At 46.9% G+C, this 15,168-nt stretch overlaps 1 protein-coding gene across 1 annotated transcript in view; it reads left to right on the top strand.

Annotated features, from left to right (window-relative positions):
• The first annotated feature begins 5,989 nt into the window (after positions 1 to 5,989).
• The window catches only part of hth (homothorax), a 330,111-nt gene continuing 320,932 nt past the window's right edge, over positions 5,990 to 15,168 (top strand). The window contains exons 1-2 of the mRNA XM_066743762.1: positions 5,990 to 7,903; positions 13,356 to 13,615. Coding sequence (XP_066599859.1) covers positions 7,889 to 7,903; positions 13,356 to 13,615 — 275 coding nt within the window. The 5' untranslated portion in view covers positions 5,990 to 7,888. The remainder of the gene's footprint in view (positions 7,904 to 13,355; positions 13,616 to 15,168) is intronic.

The raw sequence follows: 15,168 nt of genomic DNA, 5'->3' as shown, positions 1-15,168 counted from the left end.
ACACACGGTGTGACAGCTGTCCCGAACCATGCACGTCTCGCTTCCAAACTGCGAATATTCACCGATCGATCACTTTTACACCTATTTAATTCCACCTTGGGCAATTTCTTGATTCGCTTGACGAGAAAATTAATCGAATCGATCGTCCTGCGTCTCTCTCTCTCCCTCGCTTTGGTTTTCCGCTTGGAAGCTTTTTTAAACTAGCGAAGAATAATCGAGATTCCCTTCGTCACTCCGAGCCGATCACTCGTAACTATTCTTCGCTCGCACATATACAGGAATTTCTCGTTGATTTCTGCTGCATGGGAGTTATACTCATCATTCTCGGATTTTTGAAACTTTGCGTCGTAAAGGACGGAAAGAATGCGAGGTCAAATCTTGATTAGGCATCTGTCGACGATCCTCCGTAAATTCTCTGACCAAAAGTATTTAGCGAGATTTAATCGCTCGCATACATCTCCAATGTTTACCACGTTCGAACCTTAATTAAAGCCGACTGAAAATTAAAGCTCATGTTTGCCGCATGTGCAAGAATCTCCTAACGTTTTACATTCTCTTGTATCTTTTTTTTTTTATTCCTCGCTGATCAGAAACGTACGTAGCTAGATTCTTGTCTAGCCTCATTCCTAATACGGTTAATCATCTACCAGTCTTTTCATTATATACCCTTCGGTATGTCACTGTTAAAAAGACTTGGATGTATGATCCAACTACTATATATATAGAGTTAAGAGCCTATTTAATTGTTCTTTTATTGCATTAAAAGATCCAGGGAGAGAGATCGAGTACCTTGGTGAAATTTCAATATAAAAAACGAGCTTCGATTGGGACGAAGAAAAAAACGAGTATAAACTAATAGTTCTTTTCTTCTTCTTCCCTTGACTTTAAGTAAATCACTCGGAAGTACTTTTACAATCGGGCCAGAGAGATAACTTCGTCCAGACTACGTTTTTCTTACAGTTGAAATTTACGAAGAGAAAAATAATACTTAAAATAAAGTGTATTACAGCTACATAGGTATTATATACTAAATAAATGAAACTATAACATAATTAAAGAAATATATAAAGAATATTATAATTTTTCTCACTCTTGCTACTGTAAATCTACTTCCTTAACTATACGTATACACATATACTTAAAGATATTTATAAAATTGTGGAAGATTGACGTTGCAATCAGTGTTTTCTTGGCCAGGTTATTATTCCTGGAAAGACACGGGAGAGGGTGTGAAACACGTGGTAGTATCGGCAGTGATCGCGATAAATTAGAATTCCGCTTTGAACGTTGCCCGGTGCAAGTGCGTCGGCGTAATGAGAATTTTAGTCGAGCCGAGCGGGAGCGTGGCATTAATGACAGGATCAGATTTCCAGGTTCATTTGGGATGATAATTTATGCCGAATACACAGTGCTAGCACGTCGTTGGGACGCCCACGTAACTCGGTTACCTGTCTATCACGATTACCACGTACACGCGGACGCGAAGAAAAATCCGCGCGGGAAAGAGCTGCGGAGAAGTTAAGAGAGAGAGAGAGAGAGAGAGAGAGAGAGAGGCAAGCCGCATGGAAAGATCGGAAGAAGGAAATATCGGTTTTAGCCCGGTGGTAAAGGACCGATCGATATCTCAGGATCGAATTTATGTTTGGACGGACTATTAGTCCTCTCCTGGGCGATTCCTCGCACGCGAGCCGCCGGCAAACTAAGCGTTTAATCTTCGCCGGCATATCTGCCCAATAAAATTCCTGATAAACACGCTCGTTTTTAGCCGCTTGCGCGAGGAATCGTGACAATAATCCAGTTAGCGCGCTGCGGGAGAATGGACGGACTGGCCGGTGAGGGTACCGAGGGTGCGATTGCTATTAAATAAATTCTATCGCGTCGACTTATTAGTTGGGACGAAAATCGCGAGATTTTTCCTAGGCGATAGTTGTTCCTCGGCCTCCCTTCCTTTTCCTCCTGCATGTACACGATGCTATATAGATATACAACGTATGTATACTATGTACATATACATGCACGAGAGAGAGAGAGAGAGAGAGAGAGAGAGAGAGAAGCAAGCCGGCGAACGTTGGTTCGCAAGGGCTAGCGGTTTAATGGGGCGCGGATATGTGCTCGCAGGGGTGTCGCATTCACCAGGGTGATCGATCACGGTCTATCCACCCTTAGTCTGTTATAATATACCAGCCCGTAATATACGCATACACGCATCTATCCTTCTACAAGTACCCGAGCTTCCTTCCTCCCGACACTCCCCTCTACTGCCTCCATCGACCATTTCACTCTCTATACATTCAATCAGCAAAGTAGCGTGCATGCACTTTATATTTCTCTGGAGAAGAAAAAAGAGAGAGAGAGAGAGAGAGAGAGAGAGAGAAATCGTTTATATTTCGAGGCGTAATAAAGAACGCGTCGCGTTGCGGTGTTGTATGCTGTCTGAATTTTCGGCAAACTCCAGTGACCTTGAAGAGCAGCGGAGGAACACAAACGAAGCTTTCTTTCTCACGACGACGCGCGTCGTTTGTATACATATATATATATATATATATATATATATATATACGTGCGAGAGTAGAATAATACATAGAGTGTCCATTCAGCTCGGAGCGAGATCCTCGGTGTTATAAACACGGAATTGGCGGCGCGTATGAAAAACTATAAACACACGGGGGGCCCGAGTCGAGCTCGGGATCGGACTGTCGAGTGTGTACACACAGCGCGCGCGGAGACTCGCTTGCTCTCGTGCTGGAAAAAAAGCCTCTGTGGCTGACTGAGAAAGACTGGGAATCCGGTAATTCTAGACGCTTAATCGGATCGGTGTTAGATTTCGAGACGCTGACAAATCAGGAGACGGTGGTTCTGCACATCTGAAACTCGTGTTGCACAAGGTCCCATCCCTGCTTTGCCTCGATCGCCCGTGTGCTCTCTTGTCCCTGCACAATCCTCCTGGCCTCGTTTATCCGGGGATCAGCTGTTTCCAGCGCATCCTAAACAATACGATCGACTACGAGCTATACTGGATTTTGTTTAATTATATATATATGTCACACTGCTCGATTATCCCGTCTTAGGTTTTCCCGACCTCTCGAGGCAACCGGTATAATTCTGTACTTGGAAAATGATCGGCATTGGTCGTAAGGAAAATTCTATCGATAGGCTTTCTCTCGTTCCTCTACCGGCTTAACGGTAATACAGATCTCGACATTGTTGTACCTCGGTCACAATAGAAAAGACAGCCAGGTCGTTTCTCAGAATTACGAACGGGTTAATTCGCAGGCTATTGTGCGAGACATTTGTATGTATTTTAGCCGGTTTACACAGTGTATGTATATATCGTTCGGGCTTGTCGCGCTACCACCCCCTGCCCCCTCCCTAACCTCTCTTTCCGACTCTCCTACTAATTTAACCTGGTTTTCATAAATTCTGAGCTTGTTACACCGTAACTTACGCAACAGGGATTCCTGGCCCACGGTTATGGTATAGAGATGTTGGTGAAAGTTTATAACTAACTAACTTAAGTGGTAAATGGGCTAGTTAGATATTCATACTGGCCGGTAACATTGTTGCACTCGCGTCACTCAAGTAGATAAGGCTGACCTGTAAAAACATCTGTCTGAAACAATCGCGCATAAATCCTGCCAGTGTTATGCATCGCGTGGAAAGAGACGGGAGACGGGAGAGAGGGGTGGGGGGGGGGGGGCGAGGAGAGAAAAATTTATATTTATTATATCACCGATGAACGGTGAAAGCGTCAGGATTATTGACTTGCAAATGGAGTGTTTATTTCAGGCGGATCTTCGATTAATATAACGCATGTATAACAGAGCGTTAAATATTAATTAGAGATTTCAGAGCACGAGAGATGGACGGGGATTCCTTATTGCTAACTCGGAGATGTTCGTGAAACGTAACTGATTGGCCGGCTGGGCTCTGTGTGATTTATTGCAAAATAACAGGCCTGAAATGTCTCATAGCGAGTAAATCCCTGCAGCGTTCGGCTCGCGTATACGAATTAGCTGAATAATGGAGTTTCGTACACCCGCTGGCAAAGAATGGGTCAGTATATAGCTGTGCATGCTGCTGGGGCTCGACGCTCGGAGTTTGCCAGCTCGAAACGCGCTTATGCTACACTTGCGAGTCGAGCAGAAAAAAGCCCAAGGCGTTCATTGGCATTCTACGCTCGATCCAATCAATGACCACTCTACGACGGAAACTAATTAACCGAACCACCAGAGATTTGCATTTAATGCCAGCATTTGTCTCGTTACATAAGTGTTTCTTATTAATGACGTAGCAATGGTCCGCCAAGAGAAAAATTTACTCCCTATGGGATTTGGCAAGTCAATGCCCTATGTGTGACTTTTGTCAGTGTCGATGCTTTTGCACGGCGGAGGAAATGAGAGCGACGCGCAACCGTCGCGGGCGCGGATCGATGCTTAAAATCGAGTGTACTAATTTGCGATATAGCGCGCGGGACCGAATGTGGATAAGCTTCGTGTCAAGTATAGGGGGTGTGGGGAAGGGGAAGAGAGAATGATCGGGTGGAATAGGGGGAAGGAGAGAGCGGCGTAGGGGTTGTGGGAAGAGAGAGAGAGAGAGAGAGAGAGAGTCATAAAATCGGGCAAAGTGAACGCCAGGAGGGAGACACTGAGTGATGCCGGTGACAGCCGACTCTCGCTCTTCTGTACCTCTCCTCGCGCTATTACTCACCGAACGGCGAATACCATTCAAAGTTCGAAACCGCACGTTCGCGACCCAATTCCTCCGCGGAATCAGCTGTTCGATTCATCGAAAGGCAGATCACCTGCCGGCGGCCGCTACGGACGCACGCTCCTCGTCTTGGCCAGTTTTAACAAAACCTCCCGCGCACCTTATTGCATCGACCATTCGGTCCAAATGTACATGAACAAGCTCCATTTCTCATCCACCTGGCTGTTTTAGCGAAAAACCCACCCCCGCTCCCCACTCTTGTCCCGTCTCGTTACTCGCTGAATTATCAAGACGTATACTCATGGAAACTGCCATTACCCCCGACAACACTGCTGCTGCCTTTAACAACGTGTAAGAAACTTTGGAGTAACGATCTCATGACTTTAGCAGACCGCCGTTAAGTCCGCTAAAGCTACTTTATTATTCCAGCGTGTTAATACGCTATATTAATTAGCTTTAATGCGATGCATGAGCGTTGGCAAGTTTAAGCGTGAAATAAAATCAAGTGGGGAATGAAATAGCATTAGGCAGAGTGTATGGTGTATATAGAGTATATAGCGTGTACCCCGATTCCCGGCCTTTATCCCGTCACTTTTCTCTTTCACAGGGAATACCGCGGGGACGAATGGCAAGGGGCGCGCTATCTCGCGCCAAATGGAAATCCGGCCAGAGTAAAGGTAAAGATGAGAGGAGAATATTTGAGAGGAAGAGAGTTGGATGTGAAAGCTGCAAGTCGGATAGGTACGGAGTAAGTAGTAGAGATACCCGGGTGCTGGTCGTCTAGGTCGTCTAGGTCGTCGTCGTCGTGGTCGTCGTGGTCGTCTTCGTTCGTCGGCAGGAGGGCAGCGTCTGTGCGTTGGTAGTGGTGGTCGCGATGGCGGAGGAGCTAGGGGTTCGGGGTGTCGGCGGATAGGGGCGCTGTCGTCGAGTAGAGTAGAGGAGTGGGTGCCGTGGGAGAGGTTGTGTTCGACGTCGAGAGAGAGAGAGAGAGAGAGAGTGAGCGAGAGAGGGGAGAAAGGTCCGAGGGGCGAGCCTGGTGGTGGGAGAAGGAGGGAGAGATAGAGGCTGTGGGAATAGTGGGGATCGTTGCGTGCGCGAGAAGGAGGGAGAGATAGAGAGAGAGGGAGGGAGGGAGGGAGAGAGAGAGAGAGAGAGAAAGAGGGATCCGAAAGAGGCTTCGATAGGCGGGACCAGGGCGCATTGGCCGGGTCCTGTGGGCGTGTGCTCGCACCTCCCACTCCTCGGGGAAGCACCGCGCTGATTGACAGTTGGCGAACGACTGCGGACGGCGCAGGATCTAAACGCGCTAGGCGCTGCTCACGCTCACGCTCGTCGCTCTCCGTACGTGGCTTTTTCGTGGAGGACTGAACGTAATCGGCGCGCTCTGTCTGTCGCCGGCTAAACTCGCGCGCACCATATACACGCCGCATTTGCCGGAGCTCTCTCACGGTGGTGTGCACCACGCAGTTTAACACCACGGGAGGAGACTCGTCGCCGCCGTCGCTCGTCGCCGCCGCGGACAGCACGAGAGCTGTCTTCTTTCCTTCTCCTCTTCTTCTTCTCCTGCCTTTTCCTCCCTTCCTTCCTTCCTCTCTCTCTCTCTCTCTCTCTCTCTCTCACACACACTCTCTGTATACATATATACATATATATATATAATTTAAATATATATATATATATATATATATATCACTCTTGTCAATCTCGCATTACTTTTTTCACTCTCGCTCCGACTCTTCTTCTTCTTCTTCTTCATCTTCTTCTGTTATTGCTATTACTATTACTACTACTACCGCCACCCCCACCACAACCACCACCTACCGCCATTACCACCACCACCATCACCACCACCATTCTTCGGCTTGTTGTTTCTGTAAGAGAGCTCGATTCTCGTTCAGTTCTGTGGTTCCCGCGTACGCGCTCTTGCACAAGAGGCAACGCGATATACACACGCGTACACAAATAAAGACGAGCGAGCGCGCGCGCGCGCTTTGCTCCCTTTCCTCGTTTCATCGAAAGTCCGCGCGCGCATTGGTGCTAGTTACGCGTGTGAATTACGAGGACTCGTACGTACCTTTTCCCGATTGTTGTTTGGTGGTAGCAGCTGAGGAATAGCCACACGCGCGCGTTCATCGACGGTTACCGTCCAGCAGCTGTCTATCGCAATAGGTGATGATCGAGAGTAACGCGCGACTCTTACCAGTGAAGGATCTAATATGTGCTTGTCAGTGACATAGGTGATGGTATACGCGTGTCTCATTCGTGTGATTCAGTGAAGCTCTATATACCTGTGACATAATAAGAGAAATAAAAGAGAGTTCATCGATATATTCGTACTAGGTTTTCCTCTGTCGCTCCGAGGGAGAAACGTTTTGCGAGCTTATATATATATATATACACACACCAACACCCACATGTATATATACATATTATATATACGTATATTTGCGAGAGAAGAAAAGTGAATTATTTTCCCGCGCGTCGTCATCCCGAGATATTGGATAGTTTCAAGGTCGTCGGGTGGAAGGAAGGAAGGAAGAAGGAGCGAAGGAGTACAGAGCGGAGAAAGAAAGAGAAAGAGAGAGAGAGGGTCGAACGGCCGCCGAGCACGTGGTGGGATATGTGGCAAGATTGAGGAACAAGTTGCGTAGTTGTATCAGCAATGACGAGGAAACACGTGTATCCGGCTATTGCCGTCCTCAATGCCATAGACGCAACGTTCGAGGGGCACTGCTGACGCTCGCAGTGATCCTGACTGATCCCGAGGACGAAAGGATCATCGGTACGCGCGGACCGGTGAGCTCGGACCCGGGGAATACTCACATCGACGACCTTGACGGACCGTCGGCCATTGGCTCGCTGCAAGTGGCAGTTCCCGAGGGCCTCGACGACGGTTCCACGTTTCAGGGCAGGTGCCCAGACCTGCCGACGGCAGACAACCACTGCGCGACCCCGCTCCTGCGAGAAACATTTCGGACCGAACGCAATCTTTCTGCCGAATAAGCTTTCACCAGGAGGAGAGAAAATATTTGGCCAAGAGCTCGCGCCGCGTGTTAGGGCGACTCGAGTGAAGCGGTACTAGTGAGATAGAAGTGTCGAGGCTTGCTTCTCGGTACTGTGGGAAAATACAGCCGCTACGGTGGCTCAGCACGCAGAGTTCCCCGGCGCGGCCAGGGCGTTCATGGCGCAGCCAAGGGTACGTGTGCTCTATTTTCAACTTATTCTTATTCTCTGCTTCTTCCCTATACATTCTTTCTCTGCTTCCCCACATCCCTCCCCCTCCTCCTAACCTTCTTTCCACTCCCGTAAAAGCTTCTCGCGACACTGTGATTAGTGCCGATGAAAAATTAACGCGTGTGTCGGATTGCAAGTTTCCTTTGAGAACGTCAATGAGATGTAGGAGGCTTTCGATAGGAATGGTCAGGGTCGGTGTGTGCGCGTGTGTACGGGACTCTGCCGAGCCTATAAATGAGAAATTTATATAGGGAAATCGATGGTTATTGTGCAAAGTGTTGGAAGAAAATTCGGTCAATCGTGGCTCGTAGTGAAAGAGAGGGATAAAGAGTATATTGCACGGGGATTACGCGAGCTAAGCTCGGCCATCGTCGGAGGGATCTCGAGGTCCCGATGGTCGTGTCCCGAAAAATTTACATGCGCATCAATGAGCTGAAGAGGAGCTTTGTGCTCGGGGATAGGATTCCCGAGTGCGAGGCGCTATATATATATATATATAAAGCGTGCGGGGTGTTGAAGTCTCTTACAAATTAACGACGAGATATCTCTTGGCGGAAGAATAGGTTTTCGCGCGAAATTCATAAATTGACTTTCCGCGATGACGGCGTATGACAAACGAACGTCGTGGTGTCGTTGGAGCTCCGCTTCGTGTTTGAAACAACAAACTTGAGCAAGTCGCTCTCGAGACGGCAGACGTGACTTTTGAAACTAGCATCGGAAGTGAATTGCGCGTACGCGATGGGATTTATAGCGATGTGAGTGCGGTGGAGGAGTATAGTGGTGGAAGAGAGAATTTACTTTTAAATCACCGGGAAAGGGGAGTTCCCAAGGACTTTACTGTTTACGTTAACAGCCTCTTGTAATTGATCAAGCCTCACTATATACTCCATAATGATGACGACCGTAACGATTGGAATCGAAACAATAACGTAGACGACGGTCAAGTTTGAAAAGCTGTTGACAAATTCGATTGATACCAACGAGCGAATGTACATAAACATAGTGGCCCGATAGCTTGCATTCAATCAGTTTTCGAACAAGAGCGAGTTCGCGGAGTACTCCGCCACTTACTCCTAAACCAATCAATCTCATTCTAATTTTGCCTCGCGACCAGCCATAATTAGTCATTTTCCGCTAATTCCATACATTTTTTATGCTCTTCCACCGATATATCTCCCACGGCTGATCCTATCGGCCACCGATAAATCAATGAAGCATTGTAAAACACTAATATTGTCGTCGGCTGAATATTAGCGCGCCATTGAAGTTGTACAACGAAGCGAAATTATTACACGCGAGCGGGAGTTATCGAACACCCAGGGATATATTTCGGTTCGGAGAATGGCTGTAAACAGAAATCGCTCATTCTACACTCTTGGCGATGCTAATTTAAATTACCGGGACACGGAGAGACAGGAGGATGGAGAGAGAGAGAGAGAGAGAGAGAGAGAGAGGTGTGGGGGGCTCCGTATATCTATACTGTTTAGCACAACACTTATTTTTCGATAATGCCGAGTAAATGGTAGTAGAAATTGGTAGTAACGATTATAGTGCTCGCCTATTTAAATTTTAGATACTAATTCCGACGATCCATAAATTTTCGATGGTAATATTTTTCGGTTCTCTCTGCTGTTCTATCCGACGGCTACTCGCACTCGCGCTGCTATACGGTATCTGTGTGTTCTACACAATAACTATACAAAGATAATTAATTCTTCTACTCTCTCCTATCAACACTCTCTCTCTCTCTCTCTCTTATAATTACACGCGTCTCGTATTTGTTTGGCTTTTTTTTTCGATTTTACTGTTTTCCAAAGTAATCGTTATCCTGAATTGGAGCATCCACTCGAGCTGAACAACGTTGACACTTCGATTACCGGGACTGTCAGAGTTGAAAAAGCGATTTCGATAGTGATAACGAACTGTACGCGAAGCTACATTAGCGCGATCATCGATAACAACAGTCACCTGCGTGTTTGCGCGTTTTCTGTGACGTCACGCGCGCGTGCAGATTATAACAAAATCAGAAGAGCGATAGAATATTTACCGACGATATTATCCTCCGTCTGTCACATGGCGACAAAACGTTTCCGCTAACTTTGCGACGACTCGTTGACGCGCTGCTTATCGTTCCTCTCGGCTTTCACAATTTTCTATATTCTCACTGTCTCCGATCGATTCGAGTTGTTCCTCTGGAAGAAGGAGAAGCGAGCGAGAGGAAGGGTCGCCACCGCGCGCGCGCCTTCCAGCTGGAAATTATAGCGACTCTTCATCTTCGATGCTCCTTCGAATCGAAGACGAAGAGTCGGAGGGTCAAAGGAATGCTCTATCGTGGCTATAAGGGGGTTAAGTTTCATCGATAGTGGGCATATTTAATTGAACTCGATTGGCAGAGGAATAATGGCGGTGCAAATAATACGGTAGCATCCACGCGTCTCAATCTTTCTCATGGCGCGCGGCTGCACCGTGGCTTCGGTCGTTTTACCACTCAATTGCGTCTCCCGCAGCCATGCTGCCTCCGCCAAATTGCCAAAACGTGCGTGCGTGCACAGCTGAGCCCTTTTTCGCGTGCTCGCCGCGATATCCTCCCGTCGCAAATATCCGCAACGCAAACTCTTCCTCCCCAGCAAACCCGTTTTGCACAAAGCTCGCAAACACCCGTCAAATGTCACTTGTATCGATCCGCCGCGCCGATTACCCATGCTACCCGAATAGTTTGATGCAATTTGGAAATTCCCTATATAGGAACCTCCCGTACTCCCATCGCTCGTCCTCGCACTCGAAATACGTTTATCGCGGGAGCAACGACGGCAAAACTTTATTATTATCATTATTATTATTGAATTTCTGCACAATTTTCTCGGTCTCTCTCTCTCTCTCTCTCTCTCTCTCTCTCTCTCTCTCTCTCTCTCTCTCACCGCATCGAGTCGAATGACAAAGCGACAAAGATTCCGTCCAAAGACGACAGTGTTTGTTTTTCGACATCTCTTGTCGCTCGAGATACATACATATATATATATATTTTTTCCGTCGGTTAACGGGGTCTCGGAGATTTTCGAATGATTTTGCGAGTGAAACATCTCCAGGAATAGCATCGTGTCCCCAAGATAGACCGAGCACATGGTGCGCTCTCGATACGTTCGTGTTGATCGCAATGTTTTCCAAATGTCGACATCAATCAGGGAGTAACGAACGGTCGGGTAATTCTCTCCTCTCTTCCTCCTCCTCCTCTTCGTCTTTCCCTCCTTCTTCATTCAGGAATGTCAGCCATACTGCTGCTGCGCTGCTACTACCTCACTTGTCAGACTTATCGTGTGTTGCTCATGCGCACACTTTTCCATCTCCTAGCAATTTTTCACTTTTTCAACGGATATCTCACGAAAAGTTTGTTGGCAAAAAAGTTGGGTGACTGTATACAGATTCGTATTTGTGCATCGAAATATAAAGCGCTTGTATATGCATCATCGAGAATGTTTTCCTTTCTGTGTGTTTTCTTCTCCCCCTCTCTCTCTCCCTCTTGCTTTTTTTTAAATTCCACTTGATCGTATAGTATCTGCCTTGACCCATCTATCTGGGAGTGACGTTTGATTCTGAATCCCTACTTGGTCATTATAACGCGATAATATCGCTGCTTGATCAATTTGACAGATAGAATTTTCAACATGTTCGCTCGATTGAAAATTAATAATTTATATATATAACACATTTTTTCAGCTACTCGCGAAAAATGTAGTTCTTATCAATCGATAAGTCTCTCGTGCAAAGATAATAAGTTGTAACTCAATTATATACGCGAGATCGTTGTTATCCATTGTAATTAGATTTTAAGCGACATATTTTAACCCGCGGTTTTTATGGAATATAATTATTTTCGAGCGAGAGCTATACAGCGCGAAGGGGATCGGAAGGGGCGTGTTTCGCGGGTTTTCGAGACAGCGATTCGCCAAGTGTATAAAGCACGGAGGGTATTGGTGGGTTTTACAAGGCGCACGAGGAGCCTCGCGAGCCCGGTTTCCTCTTATACTCTCTTATATCTTTGGATCTCTCCCTCTCAGATATCCAGCTCAGTCACCGCGAGTGATATCTTCATAGCTGGTCTCGTGAATTATTAGCCGAGGCTTTTTCAGTATCGCGTAGGAATTCACCTTTCCGACTGGAGATGTCGCATTTTCTCAGGCAAGAAAAAGGAAGGGTTTATTTTTGCGCGCTCTCCTCCTCCTCCTCCTCCTCCTCCTCCACTTCCTCGCGTTTAGAAGGAGAGAATAAGCCGCGAGCGCGAGCGAGGAACCTATACCGACGCTCGCGCTCAAACTTTTTCTATCTTTATGCGGGATCTTGTTTCAGGCGCCAACTCACCGATACTTACCAAGATTTATTTTCACCGTTGTCTCTCGCGCCCTCTCGCTCGATTCCTCCAAAGGATTTTCCGCTCGGACATTCGCCTTAATGAAAATCAATGAGAAAATCACTTATCTCGCGATCGAAACTATAAATAATACCGAGTATACGTTCAACTACCGATGCCGTGCTGCTCGTCCTTTCAGTCAAGCTCTTATTAATTATAACATATATTTTCTTCTTTTTTCAACAATCCCCAGAGGCCTTGCTCGCTCGTACCTGGCATTCGCGTCGATAGCTCGACTCGTCCTTTCCTGCAAATCACTGCTCTCTCTCTCTCTCTCTCTCTCTCTCTCTCTCTCTCTGACTAATTAGCAATTAGTAATTGGCGGCTTTCGTGACGAGTGTGAAAAGTTGGAAACGCGATTGATCGATCAGCCCGACTTTTCGTACTCTTCAAGTTCCTCATCCCTAAATAGTCCTCCCGGTATTTCCCTGAAATTCGTCGAGCGATCAATGATCCTGTTTCCATTTTCACCATGGGAAAAAATCAGCGGTTACATCTGTTTTTAGAACACTGTCCTTCCGAGATGTCCAGCTGTCGCGTTATATATACCTATATATATATATATATGCACCTTAAACGCGAACTTGTTTTATCGCTGCTACGTTGGTCGCCCTACTATCTATCGAGAGCACTATCATCGGTTATAAAAAGATGTGGCATTACAGAGTAGCTTCTCGCGCGTCACCTTCCCATCATCGATTAGGGAACATATGCAGCACACATGTGTCGTCGTGCATCATTTATGTATCGGTTTTGGATGCGAACGCCTCGAACGTGCAAGGTGCAAAGCTAGAAAAATAGCGTACGCGAAACGCGCCGGGCTAAAAATAAGTAAGTTTGTGTACACGGAGTATATAGCGCGAGAGAGCCGAAGCTATTTTGCTACAAGGGATAATACCTGTGCTGTGTTCTAGTTTATAGAAAGTTGGAAAGAAAGTTTATATCGGTATCGCTCGATGCTGTGTGTTTTTAGCGTTTGTTTTGACGATTGGTTCTCTGCTTGTTTCAGTACGACGATGGCGGGCTGCACGGGGGTTATTTGGAGGGTGGCGGTGGAGGTGGTGGAGCAGGACTGTACGATCCTCACGGGAGCGCACGGGGTGTTCCCGGCCTCCACCACAGTCCACACCTAGGGGGTATGGGGCCAGCTCATCCCCAGTACCCACCACCCCCGCCTCAACCGCCCCAACACGTCCTTGCAGCAGCAGCCGCTGTCGCGGCGTCCGCCGTGCCCGATGTTCACAAGCGTGACAAAGATGCCATTTATGGGTGAGTCTCTCTCTCTCTCTCTCTCTCTCTACATATATATAATTATTATATCATAATTAAAACCATCTCTACTCCCTTTCCATAATTATCTCGAGACGCGACGATTCGACCAGCCATAAACACCCTCTCGGATCACCACCCATAAACTCATTAACGTTTCAGTAAGAGATTATGCACAAATTTATGAAGCAAGACTCTCTTTACCGTTAATGAACTTATGTTTATAACGCTTGTTATTTTTTAACGCCGAGTTTCCCTCTGCAGTCGAGACACCGACGGGATTCCCTAATCGCGTTTTGTATCCACGTATATATACACTGTATAGTGTGTGTGTATATATATATATATATAAAGTCCTTAAGTCTCGCGGTTGAAACGAACGCGCTATAGTCGAGGAAGTAGCTTGCTTTGCATTAATGCGATTCATTACTAATTAATCGTCGAGATTGCCGCCTCGCACTCGGCGTCGGTGCCATTAATTAATTTGAAATACAAAGTAGTCGCGTGACAATGGCTAGTCTGGAAATAATCCCTAGTGCGTGCGTTGTTGGATCCGACGTCGTAGTACAACGTACGGTCTAGAAAGTATCGCGTAACGATGAAAAATCTCTGCGAGAGGAGGAAGCTCGTGTAAACGTTGAGCAAAGGGTGGGAGTGGGGTGCTGTTTGTTGGAAGGGATGAGGGGGGAGGAGATATCCAGTTCGGTGGTTAAAATTTGCCGCCGCGCGCGCTCGTGCCACGGGTTATACGAGTCGGCGAGTCTCGAACACGAACCCGAACCCGAGCCCGTCAATGGCCGTTTTACGAAGTTGTATGACCGCGTTGCTTCGTGATTTATAGACGCGAGATATGGCCCCGATTTCTGCTGCTGCTGCTGCTGCTGCTGCTGCTGTTGCTGCTGGTGCTGCATCCTAGAACGGGAGCTCATTATTTGCCGCACCCTATAATTTGTCCACGCTAGTCGTCGTGTGCCTCGGAACCCGCTTTCTCGGAAACACGCGAAAACTTTAACTCGTCCCAGATTCCTCTCTATCTCTATCTCTCTCTCTCCCTCTCCCTCTCTTACCTCCAATTGAGATGTTCAACAAAACACCAACATTCTTCCCGATTCCAACAGTCGAATTTTCCAACGAAATTATTATGGACTCTCCAGCGGAATTCTTCGGCTTTCGCGATCAATATTTATGCTCTTATTTACAAGCGGAATTATTATTATTATTATATATACGTGCGTCTGGAAGGAAATCTCGATTCCAGTTTCACACGCCGTTATACCTATATTCCCTCGCCGTGCACCATTCTTCGCGATACGGACACCGATCAATTGTACGGAAAAGAGATTTACGTAAGGCGCGAGACGTAATGCACGGACAAATCTGCCAATCACGGAAAACTCTGCTCCTTATGCAAGTACCGCGATTGGTCGAGTCATTTGTGGATTAGACGTCTCGCGTGTCTTACGCAAAACTCCGTGAAATGCAATTTATTCGTTGGATCGTCTCATGGATGTTCATAATTGTCGCTCTTGTGCGCTTATATATTTTTTTCTCCA

This window comes from Prorops nasuta, unplaced genomic scaffold, assembly GCF_024137725.1.
Source record: "Prorops nasuta isolate Cenicafe-Biocafe unplaced genomic scaffold, Cenicafe_Pnas_1.2 PNAS00002, whole genome shotgun sequence".
Classification (NCBI taxonomy): Eukaryota; Metazoa; Arthropoda; class Insecta; order Hymenoptera; family Bethylidae; genus Prorops; species Prorops nasuta.
This window is presented reverse-complemented; position numbering and strand designations above follow the sequence as displayed.